The sequence below is a fragment of the Ceratina calcarata genome, unplaced genomic scaffold, assembly GCF_001652005.2.
Source record: "Ceratina calcarata isolate Rehan_Ccalc_2016 unplaced genomic scaffold, ASM165200v1 scaffold88.2, whole genome shotgun sequence".
In the NCBI taxonomy this organism is placed as follows: Eukaryota; Metazoa; Arthropoda; class Insecta; order Hymenoptera; family Apidae; genus Ceratina; species Ceratina calcarata.
The window spans coordinates 189,862-213,698 of NW_017180156.1; the positions used below are offsets into that span (position 1 = coordinate 189,862).

At 44.2% G+C, this 23,837-nt stretch overlaps 4 protein-coding genes and 1 non-coding gene across 7 annotated transcripts; 1 reads left to right on the forward strand and 4 right to left on the reverse strand.

The window, feature by feature from the left end:
- Positions 1 to 277: 277 nt before the first annotated feature.
- On the reverse strand, positions 278 to 350 carry TRNAV-AAC (transfer RNA valine (anticodon AAC)). The gene has a single exon. It is a non-coding gene; the product is annotated as a tRNA-Val (tRNA).
- A 165-nt stretch (positions 351 to 515) lies between these two features.
- On the reverse strand, positions 516 to 2,394 carry LOC108631344 (tropomyosin isoforms a/b/d/f). The gene is made up of 5 exons (XM_018035187.2): positions 2,294 to 2,394; positions 1,658 to 2,005; positions 1,355 to 1,582; positions 951 to 1,262; positions 516 to 822 (listed from the first exon to the last, which is right to left on the reverse strand). The coding sequence occupies exons 2-5, from the start codon at positions 1,997 to 1,999 to the stop codon at positions 595 to 597; spliced, it is 1,110 nt and encodes a 369-aa protein (XP_017890676.1). The 5' UTR covers positions 2,000 to 2,005; positions 2,294 to 2,394; the 3' UTR covers positions 516 to 594.
- Positions 2,395 to 2,471: 77 nt separating this feature from the next.
- On the forward strand, positions 2,472 to 4,246 carry LOC108631345 (mitochondrial import inner membrane translocase subunit Tim17-B). 2 transcript variants are annotated; one of them, XM_018035188.2, is made up of 2 exons: positions 2,472 to 2,967; positions 3,574 to 4,246. In XM_018035188.2, the coding sequence occupies exon 2, from the start codon at positions 3,589 to 3,591 to the stop codon at positions 4,072 to 4,074; it is 486 nt and encodes a 161-aa protein (XP_017890677.1). In that variant the 5' UTR covers positions 2,472 to 2,967; positions 3,574 to 3,588; the 3' UTR covers positions 4,075 to 4,246. The 2 variants fall into 2 exon arrangements, with proteins under 2 accessions (XP_017890677.1, XP_026674589.1); XM_026818788.1 differs by lacking the exon at positions 2,472 to 2,967 and adding an exon at positions 3,197 to 3,246.
- Positions 4,231 to 5,053, reverse strand: LOC108631347 (uncharacterized). The gene is made up of 2 exons (XM_018035191.2): positions 4,666 to 5,053; positions 4,231 to 4,590 (listed from the first exon to the last, which is right to left on the reverse strand). The coding sequence occupies exons 1-2, from the start codon at positions 4,813 to 4,815 to the stop codon at positions 4,417 to 4,419; spliced, it is 324 nt and encodes a 107-aa protein (XP_017890680.1). The 5' UTR covers positions 4,816 to 5,053; the 3' UTR covers positions 4,231 to 4,416.
- Positions 5,054 to 5,332: 279 nt separating this feature from the next.
- On the reverse strand, positions 5,333 to 19,525 carry LOC108631342 (homeobox protein Hox-B1). 2 transcript variants are annotated; one of them, XM_018035186.2, is made up of 3 exons: positions 19,220 to 19,525; positions 17,987 to 19,162; positions 5,333 to 6,998 (listed from the first exon to the last, which is right to left on the reverse strand). In XM_018035186.2, the coding sequence occupies exons 2-3, from the start codon at positions 18,969 to 18,971 to the stop codon at positions 6,502 to 6,504; spliced, it is 1,482 nt and encodes a 493-aa protein (XP_017890675.1). In that variant the 5' UTR covers positions 18,972 to 19,162; positions 19,220 to 19,525; the 3' UTR covers positions 5,333 to 6,501. The 2 variants fall into 2 exon arrangements, with proteins under 2 accessions (XP_017890675.1, XP_026674588.1); XM_026818787.1 differs by having other exon boundaries at positions 5,333 to 6,995; positions 17,987 to 19,525.
- Positions 19,526 to 23,837: the final 4,312 nt, after the last annotated feature.

Consider the following 23,837-nt stretch of genomic DNA (forward strand, 5'->3'; position numbering starts at 1 on the left):
GTATTTAACAGAAAAATATATATGTTAAAAAAATAAATATTATTCTTAAGACTGCATATTATAAGATGCATTGCACTCTATACGGTGTGAAAGTACGCAAGGGGGACTGGCCGGGAATCACCGCGCATTGCGTGTGCTAACAGTGTCAAGAATAAATATGAATTTTCCTCATTCGTTTCCAAGAAGTTTGTCGTAAGTCGTAAGTGCGTAGACAGTTCATTCGCTTTTGTCAAATGATTATGCAAAAGTTCTTCGTATTTTTCAATTGCAAAAGTAATGTTTCCGCCCGGGATCGAACCGGGGACCTTCCGCGTGTTAGGCGGATGTGATAACCACTACACCACGGAAACTTCAGTGTGAACGACATTCCAATTAATTGATATCGTAATTTTCACTATTTCGATAAAATGCCTATAGAAATAAAATTATTTAGTGCTGTAACCCTACGGCCTGCAAAAAAGATACTAATATAAATCGATTAGGTTGTTATTGGTGGGAAAATAAATAGAAAGATATAGACATCCACAAACAACTTGTATTTTATACAAATTACAATAATTACAAAACGATCGAACGAGATTGTATTACATCTAATTATTTAGAAACAGGCTGCGTGTTAGCTTCGAGGGCTCGTTTCTCTTCGGATAACAACGAAACCTTTTCTTCGTATTTTTCTCGTAGATCTCGGAAAAGTGTGAGTTGCGTCTCGTACTCCTTCTTCAAATCGGCATTCAATTTTACCGCAGCATCCATTTTATTGATCATAGTGTTATATCGTTCTCGTTCCTCGTTGATTCGAACTTCCATGTCGTCAACCTCGGCCTATGCATACGTGTATTTTTGTATATCGTTAAGCATTCAAATTTACTTCTTTTTCTAAAGTTTTTTTTTATTGTCCGGTAATTGAAAAGAATTCAATGTTTGCAAAGAGCAAAGAAATGGTGATTTACCTGTAAGTGCTTTACTTCCATGTTACGGATTTGCAAAAGGCTCCTCGTGAGAGTTTCCACCTCCTTCAACGAAGCCACTTGACTATTTAAGGCGCTTATCTGTTTCTCCTGATTAGAAACGGTACGAATTCGATCTTCCAGTTGCAAGGATGTCTGAATCAGCTTATCCTTTAATTGATCCACCATACGGCGAAGCATCACCTCGTTACCTTCTCCCTTTAGTAGAGCATCGTACGAGACTTGCAATTCGTTCAATTTTTGCTCCATTATCTCGAACTTCTTCTGATAACAGTCTCGTTCGTCGCATGTTCTCTGCAAAAACGGGGACAATAAACTTACCTTTTATTTATCAAAATACACTGTGAGGTATTTATACACATACGTATATGTAGATTTAATCTTACCTGAACTTCTTCCTTCAGTTTCGATATCGTAAATTCAACATCGGTCGCGGCTTTGTCATTTTCTGCGAATGCTTTCTCGCTTTCTGGCCGGATCTGCTCGATCGCCGAAGTAACTGTGATTTGTTCCTCGGATTTTTGAGCGGCGGCAACGTTTCCGTCTCGTCTTGTTACGAAGCAAGTATCTCCCGCGCCTATAGCTGCTTGTCCCTCGATTTCCGAAATACTCGGCTAAAAAGAAAATAGATAGCTACCGTAATCTCGTAAAAATATCATGTCTATAATTCGTCATTCGCAACAACTTACGTATCGATCGTTTTGTTTCGGTTCGGAGGCTGCTTCGTTATCCTCTGCTTTTATTTTCTCCGTAGATTCGTTTACGGTTTCATCGATACTTTTTGTAACTTCTGCGACGACGGTCGAATTCCTTTCTCTACTAGATATTTCGATCGCTTCGCTTTCCGTTCGTATCGGAAGGTTGCACTCGGTGTTTTGCATCGGTACATCCTGATTTTCGACCGAGGCGGCTGAATTTTCGATATCGGTCGCAGCCGTGTTTTTCGCGTTATCTAACTGATCGAGCTTCGTAGTTTCAAGCAGATGGGAGCTTGGCTCAGCGATGGATTCAAGCGCTTGGTTGTCTGACATTTTTATCTGCAAGAAACGTCACTTTTACACGCGGAACAATAGAAAAACGGATCTGCTTCTTAGATATTTTCACTTTGCCCATTTTTATCCTAATCCTAGCTGACTGAACGATTAGGTGTTAGTATCGGTAATTGTCGAGCACAAAATAACTTCACGTTTCGCCGATCGTTTTAATGGCGAGGAAATTTTCCATTTAAACGTTACATATCTTTTCAATTGTTAGATTTAATATCGATGTCTGGGGCGTACAAGTCTAGCTCGCGAGCTTTAATGTATTAACAAATTTCAAATTACCGGAGACTAGAAAAATGAAATGTACGTCGTAAGACGATATTTCTTTTCCGTACGATATTTCCAGTCGCACGAAACGACTGGACATCGAGAACTAACGAAAAGTTTCATGTATTTTTGGATCCTCGGTTCAGTCTATTTTAAACTGCCGTAATTGTGCGCCAGTCTAGCCAGCGTTCGACGAACTGCTGCTGCTGTTGCTTGTCGTATCGCATTTAATCAACTAACTATAAAACTTAACATATGTGGTAGAAAATAAGAACTGTCTTTGATCGTCCGATCGCTATCGATTCGTAAGATTATTCGTTTATAATTAGACCTAGTAAACGATAGCTCACATTCCTTTTATAGTTCGATTTGAAACTTACCTATCAGAATTGATCCATTGCGTCATTACGATACGCAAGAGCGCAAGAGTATTATAAAATCGATCGTGTAACATGTTAAGATAAAATGATCGGGCGTATAAAATAATTTAATTTATGTAGAAAAATGATTTGTGTAATAATACTGTGTTATCCGTGATACGCTCTGTTATATAATCATACGAAATGTTCATTCGTACGATGATTTATTAACGTAGTCACGGTCACGTTGTCCAACCATCGTCCTTGCCGTGCTTGGGGCTTCGAGTATCTTCCTCCTCGACAGGGAAATTGTTTTATAAGAATTTTATGGTAAATACGAAAAAGAATTTTATTTGTTTAACGAGAACGAGGCTCTGTGTGTAATTGTTACGGTATTTCGGTAAATGGTAATAAAACGTGCATGAGAACCAGCGACATAACCACGATTCAAGCATATATTAGCTTTCCTATATCTTCTTTTATGGTCCATATACGTGTATATAATCGTGTTATTTTTACATAACCGTTTTTTAGAACCAAAATATATCTGAAGACAGAGTTAGCAAATTGTTACTATCAGTATAACGTTAGAAAGAGTCGATGTTAAAGGTTACTATTAAAGAATCTTCATGTTAAGATGATGGTTACACGGGCTAGAACATTCATTTGTGAGAGAAGAGTGAACAAATTCTGATATGAAATATAGGTTTCACGAACCAAACAATCCTCTTATTACTATTACAGTAGCATTTGTTTATAACGTAACATTTACCTGAGCTCTCATTACAAGCGAATGCTTTGGCCTGTGTTCACCATTATATCTATGCAGAGTACTTTTACCAATTCTTAATTATTTTTTGTTTCTTTTTATTAAGATATCGTACATTTTGTGATTCATAAAAGGAAACTTCAATTAATACCTAGCATGTGTTTCAGAATATCAATTAAGGAATGGAAGAATACACAAGAGAACCATGCCCTTGGCGTATAGTAGACGATTGCGGAGGTGCGTTTACTATGGGTGGTATAGGAGGAGCGGTATTTCAAAGTATCAAGGGTTTCCGCAACGCGCCCAGTGGAATAAACAAAAGACTTCAAGGCAGTCTTATGGCTGTTAAGCAAAGATCCCCCATCATTGCTGGAAACTTTGCAATATGGGGTGGTACGTTCTCCACTATAGATTGCGCATTGGTTCACCTTAGGAAAAAGGAAGATCCATGGAATACTATTATCAGTGGAGCAGCTACTGGTGGAATATTAGCAGCAAGAAATGGTTTACCAGCAATGGCTGGTAGTGCGCTTATCGGAGGACTATTGTTAGCAATGATAGAAGGTGTAGGAATATTTATGACGCGTTTTTCTGCGGATCAGTTCAGACCGCCACCATTCATCGAAGATTCGGGCCACGTGAGACAAGGACAGGGCAATCCATCGTAAAACGTATAAATACTTAGATACTTATTTCGAGTTACACGCTGCTAATCCAGTACAAAATGTTTCGTACAGTTCGAAACTACAGTAGTTGGAAACTACAGATCATACTTGTATAGACGATACGATTCCTCCACTTAAGAAATAATAATAATAGTTTGATTTGTATTCAATGCTGTTTATTCTATCTTTATTGTCGATAAAATAACAGTTAATATGAACACAGTATCATTTAAGAAAAAGAAATAAGTTAGTAGAGAATAAATCGATCACACAGTTTCATTATTTATAGACCGATAATCATCAGAATAATCGTCAAGTGTTCTCAAATTAAAAAATTTCCTTTTTCTAATCTTCGTCTTCATCTTCCATTTCTTCTTGAAACACATACGTAGACGGTACAGACAAGTCCAATGTTTTAATTATAGATGCTTCTTGACTATTGCTAGTCGATTCATGAAGAGGGGATTCTCCCTTTTTCAATAATTTATTGATTAAGCCCAGTAAATGAAGCTGTTCTACCTGTGTAAAGTAAGTCCGTTTTTTAAAGGCAAATTAATTGTACATTGGATAAAAATACATACATATAAGACATACCTGTAGTTCATGTATTCGAGCATCGATCTTTGCCAACATTTTTTTAATAAGTTCCTTTTCCTCTTTCAATTCCCCTTGGAAAGCGAGCAATTCGTTAGCGCTTGTTTTTATATTTGAATTTTCTAAAACGCAGTCATCTATTCTTGCCATTTCCTTCGATTTTCACTAACTACTTTCATAATACATAAATACATTTGTTCCACGCGAAAGTAAATTATACTACGAAATTATATATTCTTTCGCTTTTAAAATTAATTTTCGATTTTCTGACTGATCATTTGTTTTTCGTTATTCGGCAAATCGTAAGTGCGGTTATACTTTAGAAGCATAGCGCATACTAACGATACTAACCCTACTAATAATAACGATAATAACTCTATGAGCGCACAGCCGCACAGGCTGTGCGGCACAACAGCGTCAATCGTTGCTGCATTCAGACTACAGTGCGCGCTATTTGCTTTACTTTTCTAAGGTTGACCAACCTGAGCTTCGACTTACTTTCGTGTGTGTGATGGCGGGATCGTGTCAGGAGAAAGTGTCAAGATATTTCGTGTCGGGAAACTGATTTTAATCCTTCAAATGCGAGGTAATTAACTCGTTTTATTTTGGGGTTGGATGCGGAAGGTTCCTTAAGTTATATTTCGTAGAATATCTAATTCTCGATGCGTATAACGCTACGGAATAATCACATTTTATTACATCTGAATTCGTTTAGGTACAGAAGTTCTGAGTAGATCAGGACATAATCTATACTTAATTATACGATTACATTAGTTCGTTAATTTTCGAGTTGTCAAATTAAGTTAAATAGAATCAACGCGAATCTTGCTGCCTCCACTTTTGTGTTCGTTACACGAGCTCATTTTCCTCTGCATCTACGTTTGTATCGTCAGTCCCATGACACCTACGCAGCAATCCTATTCATTTCGTTATATTCTTTTTAATACTTTGGTAACATATCGGTATACATACTTACAATGACGCGCGTTACTCGGAGGACAAGATTTGCATTAAATTTTATGTACATATACATACAGAAAGTTCAGATTGGGAGCACAACTACTGTTATCATGCTATCATTGCGTGTTACGTATGATTAATTTTAATGCTTACACCGGTACGCACACGCGCGTATGTACTAATACTTTATTAGACTCACAACTTTGCGTAACGCGATTCGTACACGTCCAATAACTGTCTCGAAAATGAAAAATGTACTAGACGCCGCGACGGCGAAATAATGATAACATTAAACAATAATTGTCCTCGCCAAAAAGAGGATCGATCTCTAGATGCGATCAACAGGCATCGAAAGTAGTATTTTCGCAATTTTTTACATAATAGGCTGACAATCGATCAGTGATACTTATAATTATATCTACGTACCTATACGATAAATGCGTCATAGGTACATCGTTACGCCGTTTACGCAAACTGAGGTATCTGATAAACTTTCGGGAGCGATTCCTGGAATCAATTTCGCGGATCGATTCTATGTTCTCATTGCCCGTAGAGCATTGGCAAATCGAAGAAAAATAAATAGTTGGTACAGTCGGCATACCTACACGCGCCGTCTCGCGTCGTTCCTTTCTATTCTACGTATATTCGATTATTGTTGATAATTTGCGAGATCGTACAATGATCTCGATTAAATGTACACGTCTTCGAAGTGCGTATCGTTATCGTTCGCGCTGCAGCAAAGGAATCAATCGATTATTGTAAGTTGGGGCCACGCGATTCGTACGGGACCCGGGTTTCCGACGATCAGTTCGATTTTCACCAATCGTCGACGAGTCGGATGCCGTAGTCGCGTTCGTTGCTGCAGCAAGCAACGCGTCAATCTTTCATGGACGAGGGCGGTGATTCTCGACTATTGTCGCTGGTGAAACTCGACAACGCGAGACCGCTGGTTTCATGGCTCGAGGAACTAGTCGGCGAGTTGCTGGAACTCCTGGCACCGCCGAGCGATGTCACGTTCGCGTTTTCCGCCGGTATCAGGCCCTCTTTCATCCTCTTCTTCTGTTTCATTCTCCTGTTCTGGAACCAAATTTTCACTTGAGTCTCGTTCAGCTGTAACGCCGACGCGATCTCGATCCGTCTCGCTCTGGTCAGGTACTTGTTGAAGTGAAATTCTTTCTCGAGCTCCGTCAGTTGCTTGTTCGTAAAATTGGTACGGCCGGTGTTGTTGAAACTGCCTGCGATTCCCACCAAGGGCCCGCCGCCGCCGGTAAGACAACTTACGGGCCCGTTCGCCGTTGTCGCGTACGGGGATCCGTTTCCACCTACGATCGTACTTCCTCCGTATTCTCCCACCGTAGGATTCGTCTTTGCTGCTGCAACAGATTTCAATATTTCATTCTTTAATTGTTCAAATCTAATCTGCTCTTCGTGTTCCGCGAGTTTACGTAGAACGAAGATACGTGTACGAAATCGATCGAATTTTAGTAAATGTATACCGATATTTGTACTATTTAAGGGGAGCGCGTATTTGACACGAGAGTTATCTCTCCCGTTCTCAATTACAGACGTCAATGCCCGTCGTGGTACGTGTCCGACGCGTCCACGAAAGAATTAAGCTTAATTTTCGTCCACCGACCGACAGCCGTTTATTGTTGTCCGACACAGCTGGTCAGTGTCCTAAGGAGCGAACCTGTCCACCCTCTCACCGGAGACCGGAGATAGGGTTAAGCCCTAAATCTGGATCAAATTGCATCAGCTGTTGCCGAACGTCAACGGTAAGTCGTTACGTCATTTTATTTAACCCTTATTTATCCACGACCGGAATGGTCGCTCGGAAAACTCGAGCCGCTGTTTCTGGTTTGGACCTTTCCGCTTTTAACCATTCGATGGCCATCGAGGAAAGTACAAAAGTACAAATATACAAAAAGCATCAAACATTCGTATAAATGCTTACATAAGATACATACATTTCTTTCAAGCTGTTGTTTCTTTTGAAATATGTATACGCCCACCAGAGTTATGCAGATTGTTCCTATAAGTATACCAACCGAAAATGATAACCGACAATGGTTAATGCTATTAGTCAAGCGGAAGTAGATACAGTTTTGTAATTAAGATGACGAGTTAAAAGTTAAATATTTCGAATTCGTCGAGTGGTCGTACTCGTATCGAATCGATAAGCGCAACTACGATCTGGTATATACATTTATCATCGAGATCCGTGATCAAAGTATCATCGAGTTTCATTGAATTCCGCATAGTTTTTGAAACGCAAGTGCGAGGGTTCGAAGTACCTAGCTCTGAGATAAAAGACAGACCGGATGAGAGAAAGAAAGTGACCTCGCTTACGCATTATGGAAATTAGATCGTTGTTAACTATACCGGTATGTAGAAGTCAATTTACTTAATGGCGGAGGGTCGACAAAACTGTCAGGCCACCGCCTTAGAGACACATTTTCTTTTTCGCGTCGCGTCGCTTCGCCTTACTCTAGCCGTCTTTCTTTTTCTGTACTTTAATGCCCGTGCAATCGGCACGAAACCAAGATCAATGCTCGATTTCTTCTCGTGCCAAAAAACATCCGTCATTTAGAACTTAAACGACGGTGCTCGGAAGTTGGCCCGTGGCCATTAAGCTCGCGCGTCTTCTGCTCGAATAATCGAGTTGGACAAGTTTTATTAGCTCGCGGGTACGATGAAAATGCTTTCCGTTTTCGCGACTCATTCATCAATTTAGCACCTCGACGGTAGGACGATGCGCGGCTAACTACCTGGCTTTGTATACGTGTACACGGTCATCGTCGCAACATACGTAAAGTAGCTAGTGATACGCTGTGAACATTCTCTATAGTAGAAATAAAAGAAAAGGCCGTATCAAGCCGCTCGTAAAGGTACAAATAAATCTCGCCGCAGAAATACGCGTTAATTTGCAAACTAGAATCGCGGAATCTTGTTTTACACGTCAACGTTCGGTCGACGTATGAAATACGTAGGTACCTACACAGTTGTCCACTTGTACGCGCGATTGGGCTTCGTCGCATCAGGTTTCGTTTTTCGGGAGAGCGAATTCTGAAGAAGCAATGGGCGATAATATAAACGTACAGTTTAAGGTAAACGATCGGTCGGTCGGAACGAGCGAATCACTTTCGATTAAGCGCAACTGTTGTTAATTAGAATTTCCTTCACGAACGAGTGTTAAAAACGACGATTAAAATTACTAGTGGCGTTTAGCGATGGAAATCTGCGTTGCTTTCGTGAGTAGCGGCCAATAACGATTGCCCGCGCGGATATGATACAATCGACTTTTTTCGATGAAGAGGTACGCTTTCGTCAAAGATGATTATTCATTGTGGAAATACGCGAATTTACATTTGCAAAGAAACTCGGCGTAATTGTTGCGTGTACCGCCGCGGCAACGAGCGTTCCGATTCGGTTAACGCGATAAAAAGGGCTTTTAAGATTTCGATAGGCGCAACGATCACTGGTGAGTCATTAGGCTCGGCAAATAGTATACTAAACCGTCTTTCAATAAGTGTTCGCTTCTCGGGCAAAATTCAACGCGTATTTTCTCGAAGCAAACCGCTTGGTCGAAACAGACGGTTCTAGGTGAAAATGACACGAATGAAGAATCGTTAGGCGCGTGCAGATTCGTATATGTACTAGTCGACACTCGAACGAGTGCGCTTAAGCTCGACAAACTTTACACGCGAACGCGGATCCGAAACTAATACACGTGTACGCGTGAAACGCACAGGTAAGCGCGTGGCTGCGGTTTCGGGGCATGCACGCCAGTCAGGCTTCGTTCAAAGGTTCCCCGATTAAATCTCACCTGGCTCAATATTATTATTTTACGTGGCGCCTGCGAGTGAAAACGAGGCGGCCGACGGAGTGAGGAAATTAGAAAAGGTAAGGAGGGATAATGCCGACGGATAAAAAGCGAATGGAGTAGCGCGGGAAAAGCCGGTCGAACGTGTGTGCGTGCGTTCGTACCTATTACATCGTATGTGTAAGTACTTACACGCGAACGATCTCTCGCATCGTCGATGGAACGGTAATTCTAGTTATTTAAGCCTCGGACGCGGCGACGTCTCGACTATGTATTCGCGAGTTGGCAATTTTGATCGCGGCTACCGAAGTCCAGTCTCGAGAACTGTAATTGAAAACGACGCCCGAAGTGGCCGAGGAATCGTACGAACTCGACGGTTTATTATCTTTTTGCACACCCATTCTACGTTTATGACAGTCGAGAGAGCAATATACAAGTATTTTCTGTATTTTTTCACCACCGTCGTGTGGTACGCGAGCACGGATCCGTCTCAACGTGCTTCGCGAGTTATCTCTTCTCGCTTCGACGGTCGAGCGAAGAACCAAGTCGAAAGTAAAACGGGAGAGGAGACATAAATCGAGATCAAGTCTTGCGAAAACGTTAAGGCTCGCCATCCGGTCTAGAATGTCTCGAGTTCCTTCTCCCGATCCGGTTTTCCGAGGATGCGCTTATTAATAGGGCAATTACAGTTTATGAATTCACGAGAAAATGATTGCAACCGTAATACGCGTTTGCCGGGACTCGTTCGACCTCGTACTCGATGTAAGTACGTGTAATCTCGCGCGGTTCCATGAACAGGTTCACATAATTAAATTACCTAATCGATTGAAATAGAACGAACATGAATCGTAGCCCTTAAAACGATTATTGAAACTCGTACAATTATCGTAACTAAATTAACAACGTGGTTCTCTCTCTAATTAAATTGAAATTCTACGAGATAACGCGATCGGCAATTTGGTAGTCACTTAGATAAAATCGTAAGACGCCGCCTGATCGCTCTGGATCGTCCGGTCTTGCGGCTTGGAGCGAGACCCCCCTTTTAGACAGGGCATTACGCAATTCAAATATTATTCAAAGGCTAAAAGCCAAGAGGGGAGAAGGACAGGGTGCAGGGCGCAGATGACGTAAAAGGGAACCAGAGGGGATGGCGTGCGAGCAGCTACGGTGGTATTACGTTACCGGAAAGATGGACTTCGATAGGGGTACCAATTTCCTTCCTCCTCGGATTTTCCTCCTTGTCAACGGCCTTGTTCCTCTACGGATTGAAAATCGCGTAACTTGTCGCCGCGCCATCGCGATTTTTGATACGATCGTCTGTCGTCCCGAGGTTGTGCAATCGTCCAGAAGTTTTACGTATCGAATAAGTACCTATCGCCCGCGAAACTATCTCGAGCCGTTCAAACGGGATACTACCCTAGAGCCCAAAAAAGGATCCAGCTGTATTTGCGATCTATCCGATTTCCAAGTCCGATTACACGCTACGACGCCACTGTGAGTTTTGTTCTCGGATCAATATTTGATCCGTATCTTTCAACGATTAAATCCGCCTTTAACTTTTGGACTACTTCGTATTGAAATACATATGCGCCGAACCATCGGTAACTCGAACAACCCTTCACGTTAACGGGACAATACCTACGCATCGTCACGTTTCCAAGACGGAGCATCTCGTTGTCGTTTAATGTCCCGTAATAACGCGCCTAATTTACAACTCTTAAAATCTTGCATCGAAGCTCGCAGCCCGGGTGCGTGTGGGATCTCATAAAAAGGTCTCGTTCGTTTTTTCGGAAGTGATCCGCGGAATTATGCCGCTTCGCAATAAATAATATGCCAATAAATAATATCGACTACGTTCCGCGAAATGATCGGCCAGTACGACGAGGGGTTTATCGAGTCTTTTAACGAGCCTTATTCATTGTTGCTAGATAAGTATCAACGACAATGCGATTTTACTGTTTTTCTTTCTTTCGGAGATGAACAGAAGGTATGCGTAGTTACGCGTGTTACCGTCACGCACTTGACCGTGCAAACATTTTCTCACGATTGTACGATGGAGCGATAACAAAACTCGTGCCGCCGTTTTAAATGGAAGATAACGTTCTAGGCACAGACCTTTTTCTCTTCGCAGTTTCGGTTCTGTCGATCGTTTCTACATAGTTGGATATTTAATAGCGCGATCAGTCGCGACTATAGACATAAGAAAACAGTCCGAGAGGGAACTTAAGAATAAATAATTCCTATCGTTTGATTCGATCTACGTATCGGAGTAGGCATCGTTCGATCGACGTCGACGCGTATAAAAAGCGATTAAACGATTTTACTGACACAATTTTTCCATGTTCGACTCTTATTGTTAGTCGTCTACGATGTATGGCGATTGCCATTTTGATTTCAACGTCGCGATAGTCGATGTCGCGAGTCACGTCGTCGTTGAGTAAACGAGATTGCGACGAACGTTCAAAGAACTTCGCGTTCGTTAGGGATCGCCGATCTGTCCATTTAAATATACATAGAACAATCCTTTCGCTTTCTTTCACCTTGAAATAATCGTCGGGCAGGTAAATTATTTTTCCATTCGTTGCGCGACGATATCGGTAACGGCCGATTGATGGTTTAATCTCGAGAAAGAATAATCTACCATAAGATCAATTATATCGAAAAAGAACAGCCTTTATCGTACGATGAGCTTTTGTACCGCGACAACTTGTAAACGGTTGTTACGATTAATGGAACATGACTGCGTCTCGATTGTTCCCTTTCGTCTATCTGTTCTTCTCGAGCTACGGACGTTTAAGCGAGTTTGGTTCTCGGTAAAGGCCAAAATCTGAATTTCTCGACATGATCAGCGTGGCCGAACGAGGTTGCGTGCGGTCAGCTTTATTTATGGCCCCGAGGTCAGTCGATTTGGCGTATTAAGACTAACATTTTTATCGGCCTCGCTTCGAGCCTAGTCTTTCCCGCTTCGGTCGAATCGATTTACGATGTCGCTTGTCGTTAAGACAGGTATCATCGACGCGGATTCGATCATTTCTACGTGTCCTATTCCGATCTTGCCCTTAACGGTACTCAGATTTCGCAACAAAACGAAATTCGTAGGTAGTTGATAATAGATCGTTGGTGAAGTCCCGCGGAAATGAAAATCACCGTTGCGCGAGACACGTGGACAACAGGGTGGTTGTTGATTGTCAGCGCGTTGCCGAGTCGTGGAAAGAGGGTGAGAAAGAGAAACAGAGAAAGAGAGTCGGTTACTTAGGCACAGCCGGGCAGCCGAGTCGGCGCGCGGCATAGCAGGGTCGGTTGTTGCGGGATCCGGGGTTGTGTCGGGTTCGGGCGGGTGGCAGCCCCGGGTGGAAACACGCGAACGATCCTCTGATCCCCTCGCGAGATATCGGCCACTCACTCACGCGTTCGCCGACGGCCCTACAACGCGCCGTAACGCGCTCCCCTGCCCTGCTGGCACTGGCCAGCTTGCTTCGACTCTGACTCCGACTTCAAGTCCGGCACGACTCGCTTTCTTTCGCTTCGCTCTGCTCGCTTCCCTCTTCGCTTTTGCTTTTGCTTTTGCTTTGCTTGCCTTGGTTCGCTCGCTGATTTCTGCGAACCGACTATACCTCTACCCGTGTACGCTAGTACTACTACTACTCGCGAATCTACCTCTCGCTTCTCGATTCCTCGACGCGAAAGACCGTTTTCTAACCCCGCGAACTAACGAGTATAGTAGCGCGCGATCCCCATACCCGGATTATTACGGAGACGCGAGTGCTTGAATGAAGGAAGTTTCGATTTACGGAAAATTGCGAAGCCTCGCAGTATTATTTATTTATATATGAGAAGAAAGAGCCATTAGTAATGCATAACGCGTGACAATTATAAGATAAGAAATGAGGATGAGTTTTCTTTTTAAGAATTCTGACGAATCCAAACGCGGATTCGAGGATTTTCATATTTCGTATCATTTCTAAATCTCTTGTCCTCTCGAAACATTTTGTTCCGCTTTCTTCGTTTTTCAGTGGACTTTCGCTTACGGTAACACGCCTCTTCCTGTTATCATTCTCATTCCCTGTCGCGCTAATTTTCCTTTTACCGTAGGTACGTACACCGAGTTCTGTACGCGCGCTTCGATTCTTTCTATTTTGCCATCCACTCATGTTCTGACTCGCATTTTCCGTTTTTCTCAATCTCTTCCCGTTCGTTCTAATCGTAGGTTCATCCACGGACTAGGTCCCAACACGGTTAGGCTCTCGATAATCCAGTCTTTTTACTATAGTAACTCGTCAATCGTACGTGTGTTAGTTCACTTCTTATCATCTACCAATTTTTATTCTTCGTCTCGATTCATCCTGTTAAGCGATTTCTCGTCGTAAACATCCTCATGACTGATTTATGCTACTTCTATTCCCGTTCTTTCGCGTTCTTCGGGATTCTCTAGTTTCTAGTATCTCTATTCCTATTGTTTCTTTCGTTGCTTCCAATTAAGAGACGTTCGTCCATCGACGGATTGATTCTAATTTTTCCATTTATTTTAATAGGCAACGATAGCAATGCTAGTCAAGTTCAACCCGTATCTTAACCCCGATAAGCGACGTAGTCTGCGCTAATTGTAAGTTGGAACGCGAAATTAATTGCTGCGATCGTCGCCTTTGTTGTCGTTTCGTCGCAGTTTTACGGCACACATATTTCTTGTTATTTACGAATGGAACGGGGGTCTCGATTTCCCGCTAATCGCTGTTTTACGTTCCACCGCGTATTTAAGTATACTTACCTATACGAACCAAGCTTTCTTGTACCGTTGCTTTACGGCTTTGTGTCACGTATCGAACCGACGACTTTATCAATCGCTACCTTTACAACTTAGCCCGGCTACTCTCGAAGGCGTTTCTTCTCGGTTTCGAAATATGCATGAAACGTCGTCCGTGAAAAGATGGATGTATCGTGGCGATTTTCAGGAAATTCATAGAATCTGGATTGTCTCGTACAAAGGGTTGCTCGTTGGCGTGCCGCCCGATTCGTCTAGCTATCGATTGCGAGAGAGAAAAACTCGAGTGGTATATGATAAATCGGAATGGCTGACAGGCTCGTGACATTCGTCTCTCTTTTCTCCTTTATTCTTCCCTTGCCCTTGCTCTTCCCCAATAAGGGTGGCCCTTACCGAATGTCCCCACAGAGACGATCTCGTGGACCTCCTGGAACGCGTTATGAAGGCAGCAAGGGAAAAACCGTAGCTATTGTGCTTTCTCGACCAACCAAAAAACTTCGCCAACCAAAATCTCTCGAAACTCCCTCTGCGCGCTGCTCCGCCCATCTCGTTACGTATTTCGATCGTCGTCGAGATTCTCTCGTGAGCAACTAAATATTTCCCAAATAAAAATATTGAAATTAACAAAGAAATTGTTGCAAACGATACTCGGATCGATCGGATTCGCTGTTGCGTTTAAAACTAGGGAAGGGATGGAAACATTTTTTCATAGAGATATTTTTGTAGGGTTGAAAAGAAGATATCGCGATTTAATCGAGTCGATCGAAACGTCAAAAAGTCCCGTCGCGGTCGTATCGATAACGTCAGAATTATCAGATTTGAAATCAGCTGATGAAATTATTGAGAACTTCGACAATCGGTAACTTGAACACGAAGAGAGAGCGAAAGGTATGGGTACCGTTTCGCGTTTGCGTGTCCCGGTGTAATAAGCATCAACCCCGAGCGACTTCTCGGACGGCGTTATTAATTCGATTATAATGAGCTATTAAGCGAAACGCTGGTAATCCCGACAAGCTCCCGTTCAACGGGACTAGGCTTAAGCCGCTCTTGAGAACCCGACCCCGTTCGCTGTTAAGCAAATTACCAGAGGGTGGAAAACCCTCGTCGAGATCTCGCGCGTATCGTTCTTCACGACACCCCGGTTTCAATTTTCGAACCGCTACCCGCTTCCGGGACATCTTCATCGGGGATGATCTTTTCTTTTTCTCGAAGCGGACCGCAAACGAATTTCTTTCGTCGCACTGACGACGCAACACGATGCCGCGTCCCATTAAAATACACGTTTACAAGATATTCTCGTTTTAAGTGGTTATATCTAGATAAGTTTTTCCTTAAATGCCGATTAATTAATGTTAAACAAATATAGAGCCGACACGCTGTGTTTGCTGTCAGTTTAATTAATTAAACTTGGAATTCCTTGGTCTATATTACAGTTTATGTAATACGGAAACCGGCGTTTAACGTTCTTCGTGGAAAAAGCCTTCGCACGTTCATCGCGATTACTCCAACTGGGCGGAGAAATCGACTTTAATTAATCGTAATTCGATTTTGCATAACGGGAATCGACTTGTTTATTCATTTTTTACTCGGTTCTCCAACGTTCTCCAATGGGGATTCTACCATTCTCTTTTTTTTTGTTCGATCGTAAACTAAAAATCGCCTCCGCATTTTTTTATCGATCATCGTTGTCAGGATTGCGATTAGGTGCACTTATGCAAATCGGTGGGCGTTTAGCAACGCGTATGAGCGTGACCCGATCTTGTCCGTAAAAAAATAGTTTGTCACTCGCGTTCTCTTTTGGCCTCTCATAAGGGCAGTCGATTACGCAATTTTTACTATCGCCATCGCTACCGATTCCTTCGTTTCTACTTCGTTCAATATTATAACCGTAAAGTAATTTCGATGAATTACGTGAAACGACTCTCACACTCTACGAAAAACAGATAGAAAGCGGGTACACCTGTATCATCGTTTTCTAATTAAACGCGATACCGGTTATCGCGTCGACGTGGCGCGCGTCTCGTGATAATCATCGGAGTGCAAGAATTTCGTTCTTAACGGCGAATCTTATCGGGGCTTCCCAATATTTTTTCTTGTCCACCTATCGAGTCCAACTGTTCGACAACGCGCGATAAATCGTCGTCGCGTATCTTTTTCTATTCGTACCCATTCTTTATATTTGTAAATACATAAATCAGAGGATTCGAGTCTGGATCAGTAACAGAGTACGCAACAAGAGTGATAATTTAATTTTTTATTGTAATTTGTCAAGAACCTCAGGCAACCGATAATTCTAAGTAGCTCGTTGTACAACAACAAAATTTCAAGATCATACGATCATCAAAGATCAAGTTACATAAAACTGGCAACTGTACTTCGGTCATTAGAAATTATTCTCTGATCTTCGATCGCTTGCTTCGCTTATTACGACGTATGATGTTTTTCCGGTCGGAGTAAAAAGTTCTGTATGAAAGTCTCGATGAAACTTCTAAGTAAATCGTCGACAGGTATCTTAAGGTTGTCCACGGGGCCAATTCGTTGGAACAGTCGAGCATTAATTTGTATAGGCGAGAAAGATAGTGTTCGCGAGCGGTTGATTTATGGTCGCCGGTGGACGATATTGTCGTAAAAGCTCCCGGGGTATCTTCCGTTACAGCGCGGTGCTTTCGTGTGCACAATCTTATCATCCACGTTTACGAGTGTCGCATAGGCGTAAATACGTGACCGTTTAACTCAGTCGGGGACGATATAAATACCGATAAATTTTTGTCTATCTCGGGAGAGACTCGTTATCAGGCCGGTTCTATCCAATCTTGATTTCTACCTGGCAGACAGCGATATCCCTTGTACTCGGTTGTTTTCTCTTCGCGCAGAAACATTGTTTGAACTTCGGTTTACCCGGTTTACTCGTTGCCGGGATTAAAATATTTTCGGACCGGATAAAATTGGCGATTATTCGGGAACGGATAAACGTCCGTTACCGCGATAGCTCGCGTCGCAATGGGATTAATCGCTATCGGTTCCGAAGCACGGGCAAGATCAATGACGTCCGTCGAACCGGAATTACGCGTCGCGTTTTATTAATCTCGTTAGGTTGATAGTTTGCGTCTCGAAGGCGGTAGGTCGTCGGCCAACGAACTACGTCACACTTCGGTTGTCCGTCAATCTTAATCGAATTCGCCACCCAGGCGATCGTCCAGAGGGGATCGGCGACGGCCATTCGGTATGCGTGAAACTTATGTAAAGAGTTGTCAACGAGCGACAATTGGGTCGTGTCGCGACATTTAAATAAACTGTCGCTTTACGAATTGAGAACGCGCTGACTAAGCGTGGACAAAAATGGCGGAGAAACTCATGAAACGAAAAATTCGAGTTTCCCTCGATCGTCCTATTTTGACGCAAACATCCTAGATTGTACTCTAATTGAATCTACAATGGTTTCTATGTGAAATCGATGAAACCATCCCGGAGCTTCACAAATTATGTTGTGCCTATTGGATGAAATTTTTTAAGAAGAATCAGTCTACGTTACTACTCGCTAACGACATGAACGAAGTTGTCTAAGAATAGAAGGTAGCATTTTCGGAAGGATTCCCGGTCGTCCACCGATTCTCAAGTAGATAAGGATCGAAAGAGCGGACAGACGCAAACTTCCTACTCAAAAATGTTCATCGACCGAAGCTAAAGTAATTCTAATCGTCTTTACGAAGTACCCATCTACCGAACGATATCTTGAATAGGGAATAAATAATTAAAATGGAACACGCGTATGTACGTACCGACGGGCTTGGGAACGTTTCTCTTCACCTGCATCCACTTGTACGTGGGCACGTGAGGTTGCTGCTGTTGCTGCTGCGACGGTCCGTGATGCCCATGAGGATGCTGCTGCTGTTGCTGCTGCTGCTGCTGCTGTTGAAGATGATGGTGGTGATGATGATGATGTTGATGAGGATGTTGAGGATGGACCGACTGTTGCAACGCGTGATAAGTTGTCAGGTCCGGATTCTCTTCCTTGTAATGACCGGTGGAATGTCCTGCGTAATCGTTCTGTCGGATCTGTGCGTGATAGTGAATCGAGTCATCCGTGGCGGGTAGCTGATGAAGATAGTTGGTACCGGCGACCGGAAGCTGGTAGTCTGCCGGCTCGTGGCGATGATGGTGATGGTGATGACTAGAAGACTGATGATGCAACTGTTGCTCGTGCTCCGTTCTCGAATGATGGACCATCGATCCTTGACGAAGATCGTTTCCCGAAGTTGAAGCCTGATGATGCCGATGGGGATGATGATCGTCCCTGTAGCTCGCTTGCTGGACGTGGTAACTCTGGTGAGGATCCATAGATCCGTGGCTCCCGTTCGCATGCTGTTGCTGCTGTTGCTGACCCGCGTACGAAGAGGACGCGTAATCAAGATTTGTGTAGCTCAATCCGTTCTCCGAGGAGATGATCGCGGTAGTAGAACTGTCCTCGTTTATCACGCTCGCCGTCGGTGAATAAAAACCCTGCGGAGGCGTAACGGAGGACGCGGCCGATTCCGCGGCTAGAAAGCTCTCCGTAGAAGAGGAAGAGTACGGCGACACCGCCGCCGTTTGAGGAAAATAGTGGACCGGAGCGAGCTCCGGAGAAGCCGGAACGGCGGGCACGTGTCCACCAACGGACACGGGTTGATGATGATGGTGATGATTCCCTTGACCCGTGCACGCGTAATTCGGATATGACTCAGACTTGGCATAAGTTCCGTACATGCCCATGTCCATCATCATCATTCTCGTCGCGGCGGCGGTGGCGGCGGCGGCGAGGCGAATGCATCAACCGGCCACCTGCTGCTGGCTGACCGTCAGCCGTTTTCTTCCCGCGGCGAGACCGCTTTTCGCGAAAGGAAACCAAGGGACAGGAACAATTGAATCATGCAGTTTACATCGTATCGAATCGCTATCGGTGCTCCATCCGACGATTCCTGGAAGAAGAGTCCCGCGAAGATCGTAACACAAATTCTCACGAGTCGACGACTCACTTATTCTCTATCGGCACTGCACCATCGAACACGATTCAACCGACTGACGGATTATCCGGGTATTCGATTGCTGTGCGAGTCGGGGTAAAAACGCGCGAAAGATACCCGAGGCAGGTTCCCGTCACGCGAGTAGACGCGGGTTGCTCGCGCGAGTCAAGCGTTCCGTGCGCAAATAGCGGAGGCGCGTAGCCGTCGATCCGGTCGATCAGGGTCCCCGAAGTTGACTGGCTAGGTGTGGACTGGTCCGATGGAAGGCGGTGGACGGTGGACGGTCGAAGGCTTGCACGCAGGTGAGCAGCCGCAGGGGTCTCCATCGTCCAGGTCTTCGCCTTTCTCTTGCACCCTACAACTCCGTTCCCTTTCTCTCTTTCTCTCTCTCTATTTCTCTCCCTTTGGTGCTACGGAGGGCAAAGGGTGCTGCCTTCTCGAAACGAGGCGTGTCCCTGATATCACCCACGTGATCGTTTCTGGGTGGAGTCAGCCAATCGACGAGGAGTCTGCGCGTCCGGTGTCCGTAGCCTCATGATGGATCACCGCGGATAAATTTTATTTTTCCTACGGTCTTTTTATCTGGCACGCTGCAGTTGACACTTATCGCGACTGGTAGAGGTAGCCGAGTATTATATCTCGGAGCCCACCTTCTTCCTCGGAGGCGAAGCCTCTTCTTCCATCCCGGTTCCCCTACCGAACCGCGTTACTTATACTCACGCTCGCGTTTCTTCTCTTTCATTTTTCGCGACCGGTCCTTCTTCCGCGTATACGCGCGTGTCCCACCTGTCCACCGGAGACGGGAGACACGCCGATGTCTCCGCGCACTTTCATTAACGCCTGACGGCTGATGGGTTAATTACGGCCAGCGAGATCTACAGATACGCGCCGCCGCCGACGCCGTGAAAGTCGCGTTCCACGTTCTACCGTTCCACGCCCGAAATTAGCTCACATTCGGATTCCTGTAATTTTCAATTTCGTTTCTACGCGACAGGAGATTCCGTTCGATCGAGTTTGATCGTAACAAAGATTTCGATTCTACTTGTCTTTCAACAACGATCGCGAGTACCGTGCAAACGTAATCATTGCTCTCTCGGATGTCTCGGAACATTACGCAATGGCGAATCGACGATCGAGGAGTCAGAATCGACGGAGGGAGAAAGAGGAACCAGGAGAATGAAGCGAAAGAAGAGAACGGGACGTGTGACGGGCCCGTGGGACGTCTGCATAGATACCCCATGCGGGTTCAGTGACAGGATGACACATTCCGCCGTGAAAGTTTTAGGCGAGCCGGAATCCCGTATCAGCGGTTCGGTCAGAAGAGCTTATATCCAGGGCGCCACCTGCGGCCACCCGCGACATCCGTTCCGTTCTGTCCCGCGTACATCTCGATCAGGAAATCTTCATCTCGATCGGAGATACGTAGCACGTACTTCCACGACGTTCCGTAGTTTTGATTCTCACCGGTCCGGCTTTGCGTCGGTCGAATCTCTTTCACGCCGAACGCCCTCGCACACCGTGTGTTCTCTTCCTCTCGATTTCCGTTTAAACACCGTCACATACCGATTTCGTGCTTTTGAGAATCGCGAGAAATGTGTCTAGCAAGATTTAGGATTTCCGTTCATCGCACTGTTTCGAGAATCAATCTTTTAATCGCAATGTCGATTGTAATTTTTTACTCGATGAATTCTCGTGTTTTTATTCCAAACGAACAACGTACACTGTCGACCGGACTGGCTACACGAAATCCTTGACTTCGACGATTGTTCGTCGACGAACCGTGTAATTCCCAATTGACTTTTGACGGCGTTCCCAGGATAAGTCGGGTAAATTCGAATTTAGCCGAGTCTAATGTCGGGATAACTATCGGCGAGCCAACCACCCTGTACCATTCGGACACGCGTAAACTCGACGAGCTCCGCGGCTAATCCTCTTAAACAATTACAAAACCAGTCGATCGGTCTGGTACTACCTAGAGCGCGTATCTCTTCTCTGGCGCCACGCTGCGTTTTGACGTAGGACGAGGCACCTGCATTGTCATGCTAAGCCGCTGGTCGCCTTCGCACCGCTGCAGTTCCCTTTTATCCGCGACCAACAGTGTTCCCATCCTCCACCTCTGACTCTGACTTCGAGACGCGAAGTTTCGTTCGTGAAGTTTTCGAAGTCGTGCCAAACGTGCCTCTCTCTCCCTTTTGCTGTTGAATCGTAGAATCGACGGAATCGAAATTTTTGAATTTAATCCAGAGCCGAAATGATTTACGCGATGGGAAAGCGTTTGAAAAATATGCATATGTATATTCTGTATATTCCTCCGTGTTTCGAAGCAAATAATCAAGTAGATAAACCGCGTATTAACTCAACGCGCGTGAATAGCATGATATCGAGGCGAGCACCCAAACGTTCGATACCTCTCACCCGAGAACCCTTCGAACCGGCTACCGTTCTCGCGCGAACCTGTTCATTTCGAACGTCTCGTTTAGAGTTACGGCTTAAACGAAGATCCTTTTGTCCGTCAAACGTCTGCAGTCATAACAATCCGGCGGGTGGTTGCCGATGGACGGACAGCTGTCCATTCGAACGAGACGAACGTTTTCCGTCGCGGAGTTTGTCTGTGTAAAGACGAGATAGTTGGCTATTATTCGGTGAATCGTCTTTATCCTAACAATAAGTTGACCGAAGATGTTGGGAAACCGCACGGGATAAAAGGCACGAAAGACTTCTCGATGGGCGGAATTCCTGACGAGAGACGGTGCATCTCTAGAGAAATAGAGTTCTCGCGCCTCTTCCCGCTCCGCCTATTATAACTCCTAGAGAAGTCTCCGAGTTTAGATCCGTTGTTTGCCTCCTATTTCACGCGCGTAACCTACTCTGGATATCTTACAGTGGAAATATTTTATTTCAAGGATCGACCCGATGATTTTATCAAACTGGAACGTGTTGATCATTATTTCATCCGATAAGAGAAAGGATTTCTACTGAAGATAGCAGATACAAGTTTTAATAATTCATAGAAAACTGACAAGTTGTTGAATTTAAATCTTTCGCCTCAACTTTCTCGAACTCGTTTTCCCGAAAAGCGGGATCTCGCCGAATCTGTGGTCGCTGAGAAACGAGCCGACGGAACTACGAAATCCGGGGACACGCGCAACTATCGGATCGTAACGGGGTTGAAATCACGAACCGATCGATCTTCCGGCCCGAATTTTCCATAATTCCGGCCATTTTGAAAATGGCACAGCTCGAGGTTTTTGTATGCCGCGTCGCGTCGTACCGTACCTACCGTTCGCAACGAAATCGTAGCGGAGACATGGGAAAACCCGCACAATAGAGTCATCGATCATTCGGGTATGATAGTTGCTCGATTGCCGCTGCCCTAGCCTCGGAAACGCGAGCGAGTAATCGAGTAGTATTTGCCGAGATATGTACTTCGTCGAATGCCCGTTGCATCCATACGTCCCTCCTCTCCTCTCTTTCTCGCTCCGTCCCCGAAATAATGAGCGAGTAGTCGATATATGTTGCTTCGCGCGAAGATGATTAAATTTAATTTGAAATTAGGAATTCGTGCTGTGATATCCAGTCATCTACTCGTGTCATTATTAACTCGTACATACGAGCTAACGATGAAAAGATTTACGTAAAACCCCGACGTAAAGAGGGCATGTATTAGGCAGGGAAACGTGTAATAAAAGGGCGTCGCGATACGTGGAAAGGAAAGTCGGGTGCGAGGAAAGCTTTCGATCGAGGAATGACTGTGCACTCGATCTGCCGTTTCATTCGACCTGACTCACGGACCGCGCGCTAGATCGTATCGTCATAAATATTGAATAAATGTAATTAGCCATCGGGGCTGGCGGAATAGTGCGTGCAAACGGTAGCCAATGTTCGGGGTAAGCGCGATCCGGATCGGATTAGAGTTCTTACGCGGCCGAATGCTTTTCAATTCGTAAATTGCTCTTTCGAGATCGAAGATAGCTCGAATAGCTACTCGAAGTAGCTGTTTGAAAGAGAAAGCTCGCGCCCTGTTCTCGTTGCTCGTTCCGCGAGTGAATTTTGCGTGCAAACGCCAACTTGACAGCCGCGGCAGTGAATAAAGGCAAAGAACAAAGCTCGATACTTTTTACAAGCTTGAAGTGTTTTCAGAAGTCATCCGGCTCGAAATACTCGATGGCTTCGAATTCGTCCTATCGAATTTAAAGATGTATTGGCTATCAGTCAATCCCAAAAGTTTATGTACCTTAGAAAAACGCATTTCCTATAATTAAAAAGAAATCAAACGTCGGAAGAACAATGCTAATAATAGATAGCTATGTGCGTAAAAGTATAGAAGGAAATATTCAATTAATTATTGTCGCTGGCGGAAAGCTTTTTATACAGAAATTATAAGCCCTGACGTCCTCAACAAGAAAGATTCTATGAATTTTTCTTCTAACTCGGGTATTTAACAAGTTACATATGATTATTTGGCATTTTATTGATGTTGACAAAATCCGACCATTCCAGCCTCGAAACTGCGAGCTTTTGGAAAAAAATTTCGTTTTTCCTTAATAACTTCTAAACCGTTGAATCTACGAAAAAAATGTATAGAACCTTTCTTGTAGAGGACGACGAGATCTACAATTTCCATGTAAAA

Excerpts from the sequence above, each read along its gene's own strand:
- LOC108631344 (XM_018035187.2), bottom strand. The coding sequence starts at position 1,999 with ATGTCAGACAACCAAGCGCTTGAATCCATCGCTGAGCCAAGCTCCCAT. Across the intron at positions 1,583-1,657 it reads CGAAACAAAACGATCGATAC|CCGAGTATTTCGGAAATCGA; the intron begins GTAAGTTGTTGC and ends TTTTCTTTTTAG. Across the intron at positions 823-950 it reads TGGAAGTAAAGCACTTACAG|GCCGAGGTTGACGACATGGA; the intron begins GTAAATCACCAT and ends ACGTATGCATAG.
- LOC108631345 (XM_018035188.2), top strand. The coding sequence starts at position 3,589 with ATGGAAGAATACACAAGAGAACCATGCCCTTGGCGTATAGTAGACGAT.
- LOC108631347 (XM_018035191.2), bottom strand. The coding sequence starts at position 4,815 with ATGGCAAGAATAGATGACTGCGTTTTAGAAAATTCAAATATAAAAACA. Across the intron at positions 4,591-4,665 it reads CTCGAATACATGAACTACAG|GTAGAACAGCTTCATTTACT; the intron begins GTATGTCTTATA and ends TACTTTACACAG.
- LOC108631342 (XM_018035186.2), bottom strand. The coding sequence starts at position 18,971 with ATGATGATGATGGACATGGGCATGTACGGAACTTATGCCAAGTCTGAG. Across the intron at positions 6,999-17,986 it reads AAACGTTCCCAAGCCCGTCG|CAGCAAAGACGAATCCTACG; the intron begins GTACGTACATAC and ends AATCTGTTGCAG.